This window comes from Myotis lucifugus, unplaced genomic scaffold, assembly GCF_000147115.1.
Source record: "Myotis lucifugus unplaced genomic scaffold, Myoluc2.0 scaffold_12, whole genome shotgun sequence".
Taxonomy (NCBI): Eukaryota; Metazoa; Chordata; class Mammalia; order Chiroptera; family Vespertilionidae; genus Myotis; species Myotis lucifugus.
In genome coordinates this window covers 12,823,086-12,839,241 of record NW_005871060.1, presented here as the reverse complement: position 1 = coordinate 12,839,241, position 16,156 = coordinate 12,823,086, and the positions used below count along the sequence as shown (strand labels likewise).

At 36.8% G+C, this 16,156-nt stretch overlaps 1 protein-coding gene across 1 annotated transcript in view; it reads right to left on the bottom strand.

Annotated features, from left to right (window-relative positions):
* The window catches only part of GRID2 (glutamate ionotropic receptor delta type subunit 2), a 1,225,688-nt gene that overhangs the window by 500,359 nt on the left and 709,173 nt on the right, over positions 1 to 16,156 (bottom strand). The window contains exon 10 of the mRNA XM_006084662.3: positions 5,197 to 5,316. Coding sequence (XP_006084724.1) covers positions 5,197 to 5,316 — 120 coding nt within the window. The remainder of the gene's footprint in view (positions 1 to 5,196; positions 5,317 to 16,156) is intronic.

The window sequence follows — 16,156 nt, the reverse complement described above, 5'->3', positions numbered from 1 at the left end:
TATATATATATTTTTTTTTTTTAAAAAGTGTTTCTAATTACTAAAAGAGCATCTCCATTTCCAAACATTTGTTTTCCATATTGGAGAAAGCAGTAACTAAATTCATAGCAGAAACATTAAAAGCGGCAATAGTTTACACATGTAAGTCATCCCAAAGTCTCAAAAAAGTTTTCCTTAACATAGTTTCTATCTAAAACAATGAAAAAATATCAATCCCTTGATTTTCCAGTCACTGAAAAATGGAACAGCTTGATTAGGACTAAAATCTTAATGGTTTCTGACTACTTTAGTGTGTCAGGTGTCGTGGTCACAAATGAAAAGAAAATTAATTGGGGGGGGGGGAGGATAGGAAAGAGGCAGCACTATCAGTTATCACCAAAAGCCATGATTACAATTTCAATTATTCAGCAGGAATATGAACATAATAGTCATTAGTGTAGATGAAGGGCTCCCAAACAAATGAGTTGTGAAAATTCTATTAGTAAATTGGGTGAGATTATGTGCCCAGGCTATATACATTTTTATAATCGTTGCAATGTATAAAACCAAGTTCCTGTGGAAGGAGAATGTGTAATTCATAGAAGGAGTCAAGATAAGCCTGGAAGAATAAGAGAGACATATAAGCAAATATTCTAACAGACTAAAGAGAAACTCAGAGGTAAGAGAAAAGCACATGATTTGAAGTTGAATAACAAGACCCTGGAATTATGCTTTAATTGAACCTACCATATCATGAATGTCACTGCATATCAAATTATTCTGTTGTGAGTTTCCAACATTTATGAGCAAGTGACTTACTATATGACCCCTTCCTGCCAGTGTCTGCCCATTTATTCATCTTTGAAATAAACATTTCATATCTACCACTGAAAGTTCAATCATAACAATGAGACCTTGCCAAAGAAATATATATATATATGCAAATGTTTCTAAATTCCATATATTATAATTTAGATTGCTTTAATGATTATTGCTCTGGGAATGGGTCATGAACATTAATTTCCCTTTGTGGCTGAAACTAGACATGGGGATGTTCAGTGGATAGTAAGTACCACCACATTGCATAGGTGAATTTGAGCTGGACTGGAGTTTCATTGGTGGAGGTGGAGGTGGTGGTGGTGGTGGTGTGTGTCTGAAGTTGGGGCAGGATAGATTCTGGAGTGAACCACTATGGATATTGTCCAGTAATGTAAGAAGGAAAGTGAACTTTGCCTCCTCTGCATCAGGTATGTTGAATTCTTAATCCAAACAGTCATCTGCTGTGGACTAAAGACACTCTGGGTCTCTTATTCACAGCACTTACTAGATTCTCTCCATTATATAAAACTTTCAAGATATAAATTCATTGTTAGAAATATGACACTAAATAAGGATGGCAAGTTTTCCAATAATGGGCTTGATTATAGAGACTGGGTTAATACAGACTATACTGACTACTGGATCCTCTGTTATTTGCTTCCCATTGAGCTGTAGATACTTGATTAAGAGACTTGTAGAATTTTAGAGTTAAAAAGGACATTAAACAAAACAAAAAGGTTAATGTTTCCTGCTGTTACTGTGATTGTCATGTATAATGCTGTCAATCACACCTAAAATTAAATTTCTTTCTCTACCTCACATAGCAATTTCTTGTCAAAATAGCAACTAGATTATATTTCTTGTGTTGGCAAAATGTTGACATAGATAATTGTCCATTTTCAAATTAGCATTATTTTAATCCTTATTATGTAACCTACAAACATAGTTTCACTTAATCTTTACAACAATCGGGGATAGTATTATTATCCACATTTTATAGATAAAGAAATTGAGACTCACTGGGTTTAGTAGTCCCAAAATCACACAGCCAGTAAGTAACAGGGTCTAAATTTCAGCCCAAGTGGTCTGACAGAAAGGCTACGTACTTTTCCCATTAAACATATAAATTTAGCCTAGTTGTTAGAAAATGATCTTGAACTACAAATACCAATAATTCCTATTGAGCTTGCACTTTTGTGGGTGATTAGAATAATCAATCTAAATACTTGTTTGGAATAATCAATAAACTCTTTCCCTATCCTCTGTGAATAGCTGCAAAGAAATTGCACATAATCTTACCTAATGACCAGTAAAATAATTGAGTATAATTTTGGTGACCAAGTGGCCAACTCTGCTAAGCATGAGGATATGATGATGGAAAGGTCACCCTCAACTGCCCTCCCCTGCTGTCCCAGTCGCCCCTAACTGCCCTCCCCTGCAGGCCTGGTCATCCCTAATTGCCCTCCCCTGCTGCCCTGATCGCCCACAACTGCCCTCCCTTGCTGGCCTGATCACCCACAACTGCCCTCCCCTGCCGGCCATCTTGTGGCTGTGGGTACCGCCATCTTTGAGGGTTTGGAAGTCAATTAGCATATTCCCTCCTTATTGGCTGTGGGCGCCACCATCTTTGCAACAGCATGAGGGTCAATTAGCATATCCCTCTTTATTAGATAGGATGTTTACCTATACATGCATTATATATATATATACACACACACACACACACACACACACACACACACACACACACACATATATAAGGTTTTTATATATAATTATATGAATGCATATAGTTTCAGTTTACAAAAAGTGCCATAAGGAAACATAAAGCAGAGTAATATGAAAAGTAAATGTTATTTTAGATATCGTAGAATCAGAATACAAGTACAATGTTGAAGAATACCTGTACAATATTTAATCACTGGCCATTTGAAAGCTAGGCTGTTATTTCCTCTTTCTAAGTACAAGGCAGAAAATATTTTAGTTCATTAAAAGTACCTGTTGCAAAGCAGTGCATTTCCCAAGAATGTAAAGCTACAGATTTTATATTTCTACAGTTAATGTTGAGAACTTGAGTAAAAATTCTAAATCTATCTGAAAAACAATTATACCTAGGAGCTAGAATATCTCTGCTGTACCATTTTATTTCATCATCTTACATAAGAAAACAATTTTATGAAGATACTAAGCATTACTATGCAATTAAGATTGGTTGCAAAACCAGTTTTAATCTATTTCTTCCAGGCCACATTTTCCTATTAGTGATAAAGTTCAAAGACATTAAGTTTAGAGTATTAAATTTTAATGCTGGAAAAAACCCAGTCTTCATAGTAAAAAGTGAGTGGCATTGGCAAAACGAAACAAAACTAAGACACATAAGGAAAAACAAACAAACTAGTGTGTAAAATTCCTCTTCTAAGAAAAAAACAAAATTGATCCCTTAAATATTTAATTTAATACTTACTTTTTATATCTTTGAATAAATTTCATTTTAGAAGATTGTTTAAAATACTATTATTTAAATTATTTTTCTTTTTGGTAATTTTTATTGTGATGAACAGAAACCAGAACAACCAGAATTTTGGAGAATGTTTAAAGACATAGAAAACTTTGATCATTTAGAAATTTGGCTTTGAGGTTCACCAGAATTTATCTTCAAGGATACAGTGTCTAACACCTTGAACACACCATCTACTGAATGAAACACCACCTTACATCAAAGTAAAAGAACATGCAATAGGTATCAAAGCAGGAAATCTCTTGTTTTGATCAGCATCAGTGAAAATTAAGTAATCCTTTTCACATTCTCTCCCAATTCTGAAAAATGAATTCTCCGTACCAGGCCAATACAGACAAGATTAGTCCAACATTTGTGACTGGGTCAATATACATTCAAATCCTAAGCAGACAAACCCTACTCAGTTATGAGAGCTGACAGTATCCCTGCTCCAGGTGATAAGGCTTCAGGCATTGCATACACCTTGCCACCTGCAGCAGAATAAACACTGACAACTTGACAGTTTGTCAATTGGAAAGCCATTCAGTCTTTCTGAGACATGGAGATACTAGGAGTGGAAACAATTTTGTACACACATCTAGTAACTACTGTCATTATTTGTATGGTAAAGTTTTCCCTTGATAAGTATACTTGAAGACATTGTGTGTGTGTGTATGTGTGTGTGTCCATGTGAAAAAAACTGCCCCATTTATAAATAGAGCTGCCAATTCACAAACTAACAAACTAATACATAGTACCCTTGAAGTTACTTGAGAACTTAAAAGTAGAAGCAGACCACAGTAAGTGCACATACAGGTAATAAAATTATATTTAACACTGTAAAGAAATGAGTATCATAAAATTCAGACTATTGGTTATACTATTCAGAAGGGAGGAGGTTGGGAATGAAGTATGAGCGGGTGTTTAGGATGCTTGGTATGTCCTATTTCTTGACCATAGTAGTAGTTGTTTCCTTGAAAATAATTCACGAAACTATCCTAATATTTTTTGCAGTTTTCTATGTTTATTATGCTTCAATATAAAACAATAATTAAAACACATTAAAATAGTTTCAGCTCCTCTAGAAGAGGTTTTTATTGCTAATTAGAACAACTCCTTAATTTTGTCTGTTTCTCTGCATCCTATACTCAACACTGAAAAGGAACAGATATTGAAGAACCTCTTCACTCGATACAGCAACTTTATACAATTATAAATTTATAGTTATGAACCCTGTATGCACATGTAATTACCTTGGGATTTTTCCTACCACAAATATGTAAAAATGGCAAATTCAAACTATAGCAGCCATTTCCCCAGGGGCTTTTATATTTCTCCTCAAGAAGTCATAGTTCCGGGAGTTCATGAAATATTCTTTACTGCCCTCAGCTTCTTCTTACATGTGATCTGAAGTATAGCGCCAGAGCTCAGTTCCTGCAAGCAATTTGCTACTTCTGCATGCCACATAGAGAAGCTGAAATACTGAAATGCCAGTTTTATAGAAGGACTTCACTCTTACTAAATGAAATTCCTCTAAGCTCTTTTTATGATTTTGTGTATGTTACAAGTTAAAAACCAAGCAGCTATGCATTGTACAAATATTAAATTCATTACTCTACAAAAATTATTATAATGAATTAAAGATTATGCTAGTTCCCTAGGAAACCATCAGATTCCTGTACCCTTCTTCCTTTAAATTATTCTGAAGCATAAATAGAATTCATTGACTAATACTTCTGGTAAGTACTTAAGGTCATTTAAATGTCTAATTCTCCCCCTTTCTTCTTTTACAAATTACAGTAGAAACTGTAATGTATACTGTGAATGTATTGTATGAAGACAATTAAACACAACCACAGTTACTGTAGGAAAAGCATATTTATCAATGTTTCTGGTCTTACTTTGCGAATGCCTCGGCCAAGCTCCTCTCCATAGTTGGTTCCAAGAATTTCAAAGTGGACGTTGGGATTGCCTCCATTTTCTCCAAATTCCAGCTCTCCAGTCAACCCACTAACTCCACCCTAAAGCAGAGAAAAGATACTGATGTAAGATTTCAGAAAAAAAGTAAAATAGTAATAATAAAGCATAAAAGAAAGTTCCAGTAAAACAATTTCCATCTATAAAGTAAATATTATTTACAGCATGCAATTTTTAATAGGCTACTTTTTAATAAATGCCCAGTATAAATTGAAGAGCAATTGAAAGTAATCTTGAGAATCACTTAATCCAAGTTTATCCACTTCACAGACAGAATATTTAGATCCAACAAGTCAAACGATTACACAAACTGACAGGATGTTACGGCTGAGACTAAATCCCAGGCTAGGTTTGTTGCCTTCATACCTTCTGACACACATGGATCCATCAGTCAGAAACCTAGATGCTTTCGGAGAGAACAGATCTGCTCTGGAGACACATTGGACAATATTCTTTCTCAGCACAATGCCATTCTAATTGGACCTTAAATGATTTCTTGGATTCTAAAAGCCATGGTTTATAACCTATTAGAGGTTTATTTTTCCTCCTTTTTTAAATATCTTGTCTAAATGTAAAAAAGGAAGCTAAATTGGGCTTGAAATCTGTTTTTGCTCTTAACCGGTAGTGCTGGCTGTGGAGATTCATTGGGAATTTCCAAGCTTCATCTCTCATTCAACATGGCAGGTGTTCATTTTCCTAACAGATGGTAATGTAGGTCAGACTTCTCTCTTTCTTGTTTACCATTCTTTTCTCGTTTTAGTTTATCATTTAGGATTTTACAAGTAAAAATCATATTCGGAATCACTTCTAAACTACAGAACTTCTAACTTGGAATTTTAGGCTGATAACCACATTTATCTGAACAAGTTATCTCAGTTTGTACATTGCTTTAAGTATCACCTCTATATTGTTTGATAATTAAATGTACAGACAGTCCCCAATTTATGATGTGTTTTGACTTACGTCTTATGCTTTTTTTTCAACTTTGCAACGGTGCAGAAGCAATTCAAATCTGGTGTAAACGGTACTTGGAATTTTGATTTTTTATTGTTATCCTCCTGCAGTTCGATACTCTGGTGATATCGGTCAGCAACAGTAAGTGCAGCTAGGAGCCAGCAATGCAATTGCGAGGGTGAACCCCTGGCACTCTCCAGGGCTCTTAGTTACCAGCGTTTTTTGGATATTGTGCTCTGAGCACATTAAGGTAAGTTAAACTAAGCTATGACGGTTGGTAAGTTAAATGTACTAAATTCATTTTTGACTAACAATATTTTCAACTTAGGTTTATTGGGACAAAACCTCACCATGTCACAGAGCACCTGTATTTCATTTGCCATAACCTCTAACTTAACTTCTGGTCTTTGTTGGCAGGTATTATGCTAACTGCTATATCTCCTACTGCATATGTGTCTTATATCCATTGCATGATGCTAAGTTCATAACAGGCATTCAATAAAACTATTGCTTACTCATTACTTTTAGTATTTAATCTATTTCACTTTTTCAACAGTTATAAACAACAAAACTGATCCTCCATAACTATTTCCTAATAAACAAGTTCTCTTTTAATATCCAATTTTATTAATAAAAATATGTTGAATTTGATGGTTCTGTGCTCTTCTCATGTATGATTTAGTCAACACCATGGACTTGGTCTATGCTGTCAGAATCTACTGGTTGTGTAAACCTGGTTAAGTTATTTAATTTCTCTATGTCCCAATTTCAACATCTGTTAAATGGGATTATTATAAAATAATAGTACCAAACCCAGAAGGCCATTATGAGTTTTATATTACATGTAAAGAATATAGTAGTGTTCAATAAACTGTGGAAGTTTAATTACTATCATTATCACCAGCATTATCATCTATGTGATTTTTTCATTCTCTACTTTTGAAGGCTTTCTAATTCTGCTAAAAATTGTAAGCATGATCCTGATTTTTCAACTAACGTTTACTAGGGTGACAAAATTTCACTATATGCTTGAATATTCACATAGCTTTGGAAAATATTTTTTCAAAATTTGACTCAATTACATTTAACCGATTAGTGTTTGGGTAGAAAAGAGTTAATGCAATTGATCCAGGACCTATTCACTCCTTTTACTGTTGGAGGGTAAAGATAGGGTGAGAAAAAATAAAGGAGGTAAATTATCCAATTCTTTCAAGTCAATTATATCCTGCATGTTTGCTCATACTAATATTTCAAAGAATTCAATGATCACTTAACATTTTAAAGATCAGGATAAGTGTAGTGGATCTTATAATCACTAATATCTACAAATGGTAAATACAGTGGGAGTTTGACTTACAAATATAGTATATACTACTACATTTAAGTTCAAACAACTGGTATTCAGTAACATTTTATAAGAGCTTATCTTATCCTTAATCACACTTTAGTAATATCCCTAAAATGTCATAATCTTAATTTTTTGTCATAGTGCTTTATTTCTAAGAAAAAGAGGAAATATATAGTATATCAATATGATTTTTTAATTGCAAAAATGCTATACTCCTGTAATTTCTCAACTTTTGAACATTAGACTGCCTGGCACTATATTATTATTATTACTAGAGGCCTGGTGCATGAAATTTGTGCATGGAGGGGGGGTCCCCTCAGCCCAGCCTGTACCCTCTCCAATCTGGGACCCCTTGGGGATCGGGCCTAAACCGGCAGTCGGACATCCCTCTCACAATCCCGGACCGCTGGCTCCTAACCACTCACCTGTCTGCCTGCCTCAATGCCCCTAACTGGCCCCCTGCCAGCCTAATCACCCCTAATGGCCTCTGCCTGCTGGCCTGATCGCCCCTAACTGCCCCCCCTGCTGGCCTGGTATCCCCCAACTGCCCCTCTCCCATCTGCCAACCTGGTTGCCCCACACAGCCTGATGTTCAGTTGCTGGCCTGGTCTCCCCACGCAACCTGCTATTCGGTTGTTACTATGACAGCATCCTGGACAATTTGCATATTCTTCTATTATTAGTATAGATTCCCAACCAATATTCATATGGCCATTGCAGGCCAATGTCTTAATCCTTAGCTTGTATCTAGTACTGAGCATCTTAGTCCACTTACATTATATAATGAATGAAACCATAAATCAGGGACCTGTATTTAGTTTACTGTGGCCTACTTTGTTCACCTTATGACTTTGTAATTTATCTCCTTTATGTTATATTCTTTTTTAAAAACATTTAAAAATATTTTTTATTGATTTCAGAGAAAAGGGGAGAGGTAGAGAGAGATAGAAAGATCAATGATGTGAATCATTGATTAGCTGCCTCCTATACACCCCCTGCTGTCAAGCCTGAAACCAGGGTATGAGCCCTTAACCAAAATTAAACCTGGTACCCCTCAGTCCAAAGGCCAAGACTCTATCCACTGAGCCAAACCAGCTTGGGCTTTATGTTATATTCTTAATGAACTTTTAGCATATTTAACCAGTAAAACCTTCTCATGAAGATAGAAGGGATGCTTGAGAGGTCAGTATTTCAAGCAAATAAACCCTTCAACTGACTCACACTTAAATTCTGATTTTTGATTGCTCAAGAATATTCCCATGCTCTTCACCTTCTTTTTTTTTTCATTTATCCTCATATCAGTCTTGTAAACAGAACCTTGGCCAAGTGGCAATGAACAGTCATTGTATTCATGCATGCACAGTTATGGTTTTTAATCTCTTGTGATATAGCAGATTCTAAACAAAATAAGCTAATGGGGCATTGATAGTATGAATAACACATATAAATGATTTCTAAATGTCCTTTAAATTGAGAGTAAAATTTGCTGCCAGAGAAAACCATTAAAATCCAAGTAAAATTGGTTTGGATTGCATCCTACCCTCTCCCCATTGAGCATCAGATATGGAAAGCATAAGAGAAGAAAAATTAAAAGTGTAGAATCAAGGTTGGGAATAATTTACCATTGAATAATCAGTTTCTAAAAAAGAAATTTTTTTCCTTAACAAATAGGATAGATACATTGGAAACAAGAAGAAAAAATATAACTAAACATTTATTTCACTCTGTTTATGAGGTTGAAGAATTTTCTTCTATACTTGAGTCTGCAAAGTAGCATAGATTCTTTTGGTAGATCATATGGAACATCAAATATTTTACACTCATCTAATTTCCTTATACATATTCCTAGGCTCCTTGCAACCTACAGACTTGCTTGGTAACCGAGGACACCTTGTTAAATAAACATGAGCCCAGCAAGGCTGTGAGCACAGTGAGAGATGCCAGACTTAGTGGCATGCCTGATACCCTCATGTTTCATAAGTTAATGTCAGATAGAGAAATACCCACAGAAGGAAAATACTACTTTTGCTACCCAGAAAAGAAATATAATGGGTAGATAAATACTAAGATACACGATGCAAAAAAAAAAAATTGAAAGCAAAAAATAATTTATGTGAAATGGTTAGGGTAATTTGAGTTGCCATAATTATATACATATAATCTCCAAATATTCATTTATAATAGAGATTGGAGGCAAACTAAAAATGGGAGGTTACTAGCTTACTGATCATGCTATTTACATCTTAGGAAAGAAGAAATTGAGGCCCAGACAACTAGCTATTTGAGGAACCTGAACTAAAACCTTCATCATGTGCCTCATAGTTGTTCCTCTAAATTACGTAAACTGAGTGTCCTACATAACATATGTATATCATGGTGGATTGCTTAAAATATATGTTGAGTTAACTTAAACTATACCATTTTACCCACTTTATGATTCAAATGCCATTGTAGTTGGAGTATACACTGATGAGTCCACAATAGAAATATTTCAAAGGCAGACTGATTTTTTAAAACATTTGTGGCAACAAGTGTATCTGTGCACATTTTGTACAGAGGCTAACTTATATTCCAAGTCAATACTGTTTCTGGTAAGTCAGGTTATGTTTTCCAAAATTCTCTCTCTCTCTCCTTCAGGTGTATGAATTCTAAATGGTACCTAGTGATTTATATAAAAAGCAAAGTAATAGGTTTCCATTCCTCAAGTATACAGATGTAAAAACAACAACAAAATCCCCAACTTTCCAGAGTTATTTTTGTCCAAGTCGTTTTCTTCTTCTTCCCACACATTCATGTTAAATTGCCAAATCTTATTTTAATAACCTAAATATCTCTTCAAGATATCTGCTTTCATCCATCTCCATGACCCACATAATTGCCATTGCTTCTTCTGAATTGGAGCATCAGCCTCTCAAATTGGTGTTTTCTCACCAAGTCCATCCAGTTCAATAGCAGAATGGATTCTCTACTTGGCAGCCATTGAGTAATATGATTTTGTTTAAAATACCTCAGTGGCTTAACCTTACCACTCAAAATTTAGGACCTTTTAACATGGTTAAAAAACAAACAAAACCTGTTGTGATATTTACCCTGCCTACTTCTTTGTCGTAATGTGGAACCATGGCCTTCTTCTGTCTCTATTCTAGCCATCTGGTCTTATTTTTTTTAATATATTCTTATTTATTTCAGAGAGGAAAGGAGAGATAGAGATAGATAGATAGAGATAGAGATAGAGATAGAGATAGAGATAGAGATAGAGATAGAGATAGAGATAGAGATAGAAACATCAATGATGAGAGAGAATTGTTGATCAGTGCTTGCTGCACACCCCCATCCTGGGGACGGAGCCTGCAACCTGGGCATGTGCCCTGACCAGGATGGAACCGTGACTTCCAGTTCATAGGTCGACACTCAACCACTGAGATATGCCAGCCAGGCATCCGGTCTTATTTTAGACTAGGGGCCTGGTGCACGAAATTTGTGCACTAGGTGGGAGGTTCCCTCAGCCCAGCCTGCCCCCTCTGACAGACTGGGAGCCCTCAGGGGATGTCCTACTGACTGCTCCATAGGGAGCGGGCTCAAGTTGCAGTCTGGCCTCCCCCTGTGGTAGGTGACCGGCTGATCAGGGGAAGGCGCTAGCCCCATAACCCCGCTGCTGCAGCCACTGCCAGTCACCACAGCCGCCAAGGTGTTTTCATCAACACAGACTCCAGTCCCTTCACCATGAAAAATTGACAACTTTCTTTAGGCATTTTCAAGATGTGTCTTTCATAGGATATGACATTCCTTTCTTTCTTTTATCTTAATCCTCACTTGAGGATATGTTTCCATTCATTTTAGAGAATGTGGAAGAGAGAGGGAGAGACAAAGAGAAACATAAATGTGAGAGGGACACTTTGATTGGTTGCCTCCTGCATGAGCCCTGACCTGGGCCCCGGCCAGGGAGGAGTCTGCAACCTAGGTACATGCTCTTGTTCCTAATTGAACCTGGACCCTGTGGTCAGCAGGCCGAGACTCTATCCACTGAGCCAAACCAGCTAGGGCAGGATATGATAATTCTTAGCCCCTCCAGCAGCGGACCTTCATTTTTTTCTCCAGGAGTGTGATGGAAAAACCCTAGATCACCTTCTTGGATTCTTATAACCCAAGTTACCAAGAACACTGAAAGTGGCGGCGTACAGGGAGCTTAGGCAATGAGAGGTCAGAAAAGGTGTTTACGCTCGAACTGGTTTGGCTCAGTGGATAGAGTGTTGGCCTGCAGACTGAAGGGTCCCAGGTTTGATTCCTGTTAAGGGCATGTACCTTGGTTAGGGGCACATCCCCAGTGGAGAGTGTGCAGGAGGCAGCTGATCGATGTTTATCTCTCATCGATGTTTCCAACTGTCTATCCCTCTCCCCTCTTATCTGTAAAAAAATTAATAAAAAATATTTTTAAAAAAGAAAAGAAAAGGTGTTTCCTTTGCAGCTCATGCACAGAGGACACCCTGTGTTGTGTCCACTGGGCTAGGGGCGTGTCCCTGCCACCCGGGAGGCACGCCTCCGAGGCCAGCAGCCAGCCCCGCATTGTGGGCGCCAGGCGTGGGGGCGTGCAGAGACCCCGGGCCACGCGCATGGCAGCTGCCGGGTCTCCGCACACCCCGAGGCTGGCAGCCAGCCCAGCGCACGCACAAGCAGCCATGGGGCAAGAACATCCACTTGGCGCCTGTGCTCGTAGACCCGGAATGGCCGGGGGCGTTCTGGGAACCCGGACACTCAAGGCCTACGCACAGGCCTACAGGCTAGGAGTGGCCTGGGTCCCAAGGATGTTCCCGGGACCCAGGCCGCTCGGTGCCTGTGTATGCAAATTAACCCGCTATCTTTGTTGGGTTAATTTGCATACTCACTCCTGATTGGCTGGTGAGCCTAGCAGAGGGCCGGTCAATTTACATGCTTCTCTTTTATTATATAGGCTGTTTAAATGTGACAAGCTCCCTTTACTGTGAGCCTGCAATCATTCTAATGCCCTGCATGAAACATTCTTCCTCCCACATTTCTAGAATGCTCCTCTCTTTCTTTTCCTCGTTAATGACTACTCATCTTAAACATTTCCACTTATCTGTCACTCTTACACCTAAAGTAGGTTCTCCAGTCACATTTCCAGAATAGTCGGTGTTTCCCCTTTTGGATGACTGATCACACTTGTAATTATTTTTGATATTTCTATTTTGATTCCTTATTCTGTGATTTCACAGAACACCATATGGTAGTATTTAATAAATATTTGTTGAATGAATAGATTGCCATATAAGAATTACAATAATTTCAATATTTTGCCATTTTAAAGAATACTCTTCCGGATATCAACATGTACCAAGATATTTTTTAGATATATTTATCAAACTGTTTCAATATGAGAAAATGAATTGGTATTAAGAGACTTGAGATCCTGCCACAAATGTTGTTATATTTTCCCACATTCAGCATTGAAAATAATTACTGCAAAGGATTTAACAGAAATTGATTATTTAAGCCAATGTGGATTTAAGGGTCTAGAAAATTGTTCTGTTTTGTTTGTTTTTTTTTATTAAAGGATCTATCAAATCTTAATTGGCTTGCTAGTGCAGAATATACAGAAAATGTCACTGGTTTTATATGTAATCATATATTTTAAATGTAATATTTTTTTTAGTTTTTGTTTGAATCATAGAACAAAAGATATAAGCATATTCTTTCTAAAACTTAGCTCTGATTGTGTCAGACCCATGCTCAGAAATTTTTTAGTCATTCACTTACCTAGAAAATAAATTTCTTTCCTCAATTTCTTTCCAGTTCAAACTATTTTCCCTATGTACTTTGTGTACGCAAGTATTTTCATCCATCTTTCTCATTGTCCACATATTTCATTCCAATAGATATGTCAGCTGGTGTGCTCCCACCACCTGAAGTATGTTCTTCTCCATAGCTTTACCTATCTCAAAACTGTTAATTTTCAAATTTGTATTGAGATGCTATCAGTTCCATGTACTTTTTTTCTAATCTAATTCCTCTGTTTGGGATCAGGTTCCCCAGGAAACAGCTCTCAAATGTAGATTTGTGTGCAGGAGGGTTACCAGTAGCCCTCCTAGAAAAGTATCTGCAAGAGAGTGAGAAAAGAGGGGTTGGGCAGGGGGAGGGGGAAATAAATGCAAACACAGCAGCAGCTCAGGTGATCCCATGGGCCAGTCTCTAGTTACTTTACAATAACTTTTTGGAGTTATCACAGATGGAGGCAAGGGGCTCTGATCTTTCTGGCTCTGCAATGACCAGCCATTGGGAGCATGCTTTTCTGGAAAGGAAGTGGAGAGTTCCCTTTGCCCTGGACAGGACAGTTCCTGACCGGGGAGCTCGGTTATGTGCTGTCCTGAGCAAGAGCGCCTCAGCCATGAAGCAGGGACCTGAGCGTGTTCACACTGCACCATGGCCTTTTCTAAGATTGAATCATATTCTTAGCACATTTGGGACCTTTGTTGTCTCTCCTTAGAGTATTGGTTTTTGTATACTTAGACAATACTAGGCTCTAAATTCCGTTTCAGTAATCACATACAAGAATTTGAATAATACGTTACACACGCTAGGCATTTGATAAATATGTGCTAAAAGAGTGATGAATTCATGAATAAACAAAGTGTACTCTTGGAAACCATTTCAATATTAACAGTAAGAAAAATAGAAAATTATTGTCATTTAATCATAGAACAAGTCTACAAATAAAGATAAGCTGCCCGTGTTGCATGGGTGTAATGCCATGCCACAATCTGTAAGAAAGATGGCTGATCTGCACAGATTAAGCTGACTTTGAAATGCCCCAGGGAAGTGGTTTTCAAATTGTGGCTTTGAAAACAAATTATGGTGGTAATAATGGAGCTCCCCTCCTGCTCTCTTCCCGAGAAGTTCACCTTTTATTTGTTTTACTTATTTAATGTCAAAGATTTAAATGCTTATTGTAGGGTATGCAACATCATCAAATTTAAATTATATATGAAAACTCCTTACTAAAATGCATGTTACAATTAAATGCAGCGTCTCATAATTAATAAACCAAAACATGCATATATGTGCAAATAAACTTTTTTCCACAAAAGCTTTTCAAAATGTAGTCTGAGCCTTTGAAATAGTCCTCTTGCTGCCTCATCAATGTACACTCCAACTCCAGAGCATTTGAAAAGGCCATATTAAAACAAGGATATTGTTTATATAATATTAACACTGATGTATATGCCCCTGATTTGTTGGTGTATGTGTGTGTTTTCTTTAACCAAATGATTTTGACAGTAGTGACGTGTTTACTTCTGCCATGAACAATAAAAAGGGTAAATGGTATGGTACACAGAACACAGAATTGGAAGCCAGAAAACATGGCATTTAAAACAAATTTGCTGTATAACCAACGCTTAACAAGTCATTTAAGCTTTCTGAGTCTCGGTTTTCTCTGCCTTATAATTGGGGAAAATAAGTAAGATTAACAGTATTTTACCTTGCTACTCTAAAATTGTATAAGCTGCTAAAAGCACAAAAAGTATAAAATACAGTAAAACAAAAATAGAATACATTCTTTACAGAATATTTTAAAAATATCTTTTCAAATAATACCCTTAGTATACTTAATAACAAAACATCTGTGGCATTTTTATTAAACTAAAATTGTACAGGTTTCAACGTGGAAGCTAAAGCACTTAGTCAAGGAAAGTTTTTATCTGGTTTCAAACTATAAGAGAAAGTTTATTTAGAAAATCACAGAGGTAGAAGCGAATGGCTTACTAATGTAGAATCCACAGAAAATGTCACTGCTTTTATATGTAATCACATATTTTGAGTGTAATATTTTTCTTACACTCAAGAAATGGGCTCAAGAAACAAGTTATAGAGCAGTGACGGCGAACCTTTTGAGCTCGGCGTGTCAGCATTTTGAAAAACCCTAACTTAACTCTGGTGCCATGTCACATATAGAAATTTTTTGATATTTGCAACCATAGTAAAACAAAGACTTACATTTTTGATATTTATTTTATATATTTAAATGCCATTTAACAAAGGAAAATCAACCAAAAAAATGAGTTTGCGTGTCACCTCTGACATGGGTGTCATAGGTTTGCCATCACTGTTATAGGGGCAACAAATAAATTAAATTTTCCCTATCATTCGTTTAGGAAAACCTTTTATATATTAGGATAAAGTGGCAAAGTTAACCTAGAAACTAATAATTTCCAGTCACTCATTTCTAATCTTATGGCAGACATGCAAACAAGCTGCTTTAAGGAATTATATTCGAGTGCTCTGGCAGGGCTTATCTCATATTACAAACCCCAAGCACATGGGTGATCGCCATTAGGAAGTCTAACACGAAAAACACGGCCCACACTGCCATCTTCAAAAATGACTGACATCCTGCTATCTGTATGTACATGCAGATTATAAGCCCTGATCCACCCCCACCCCCAACAAAAGGGCACTTTAAGAAAATTATCTCTACTGTATATGTTGTTAATTAGCACAGTATTTTTATTTAAAATGGGGGGAGGGGTCAAATACGTCACTAAGAAAATTGAACCCAGTTTAGAAATTTG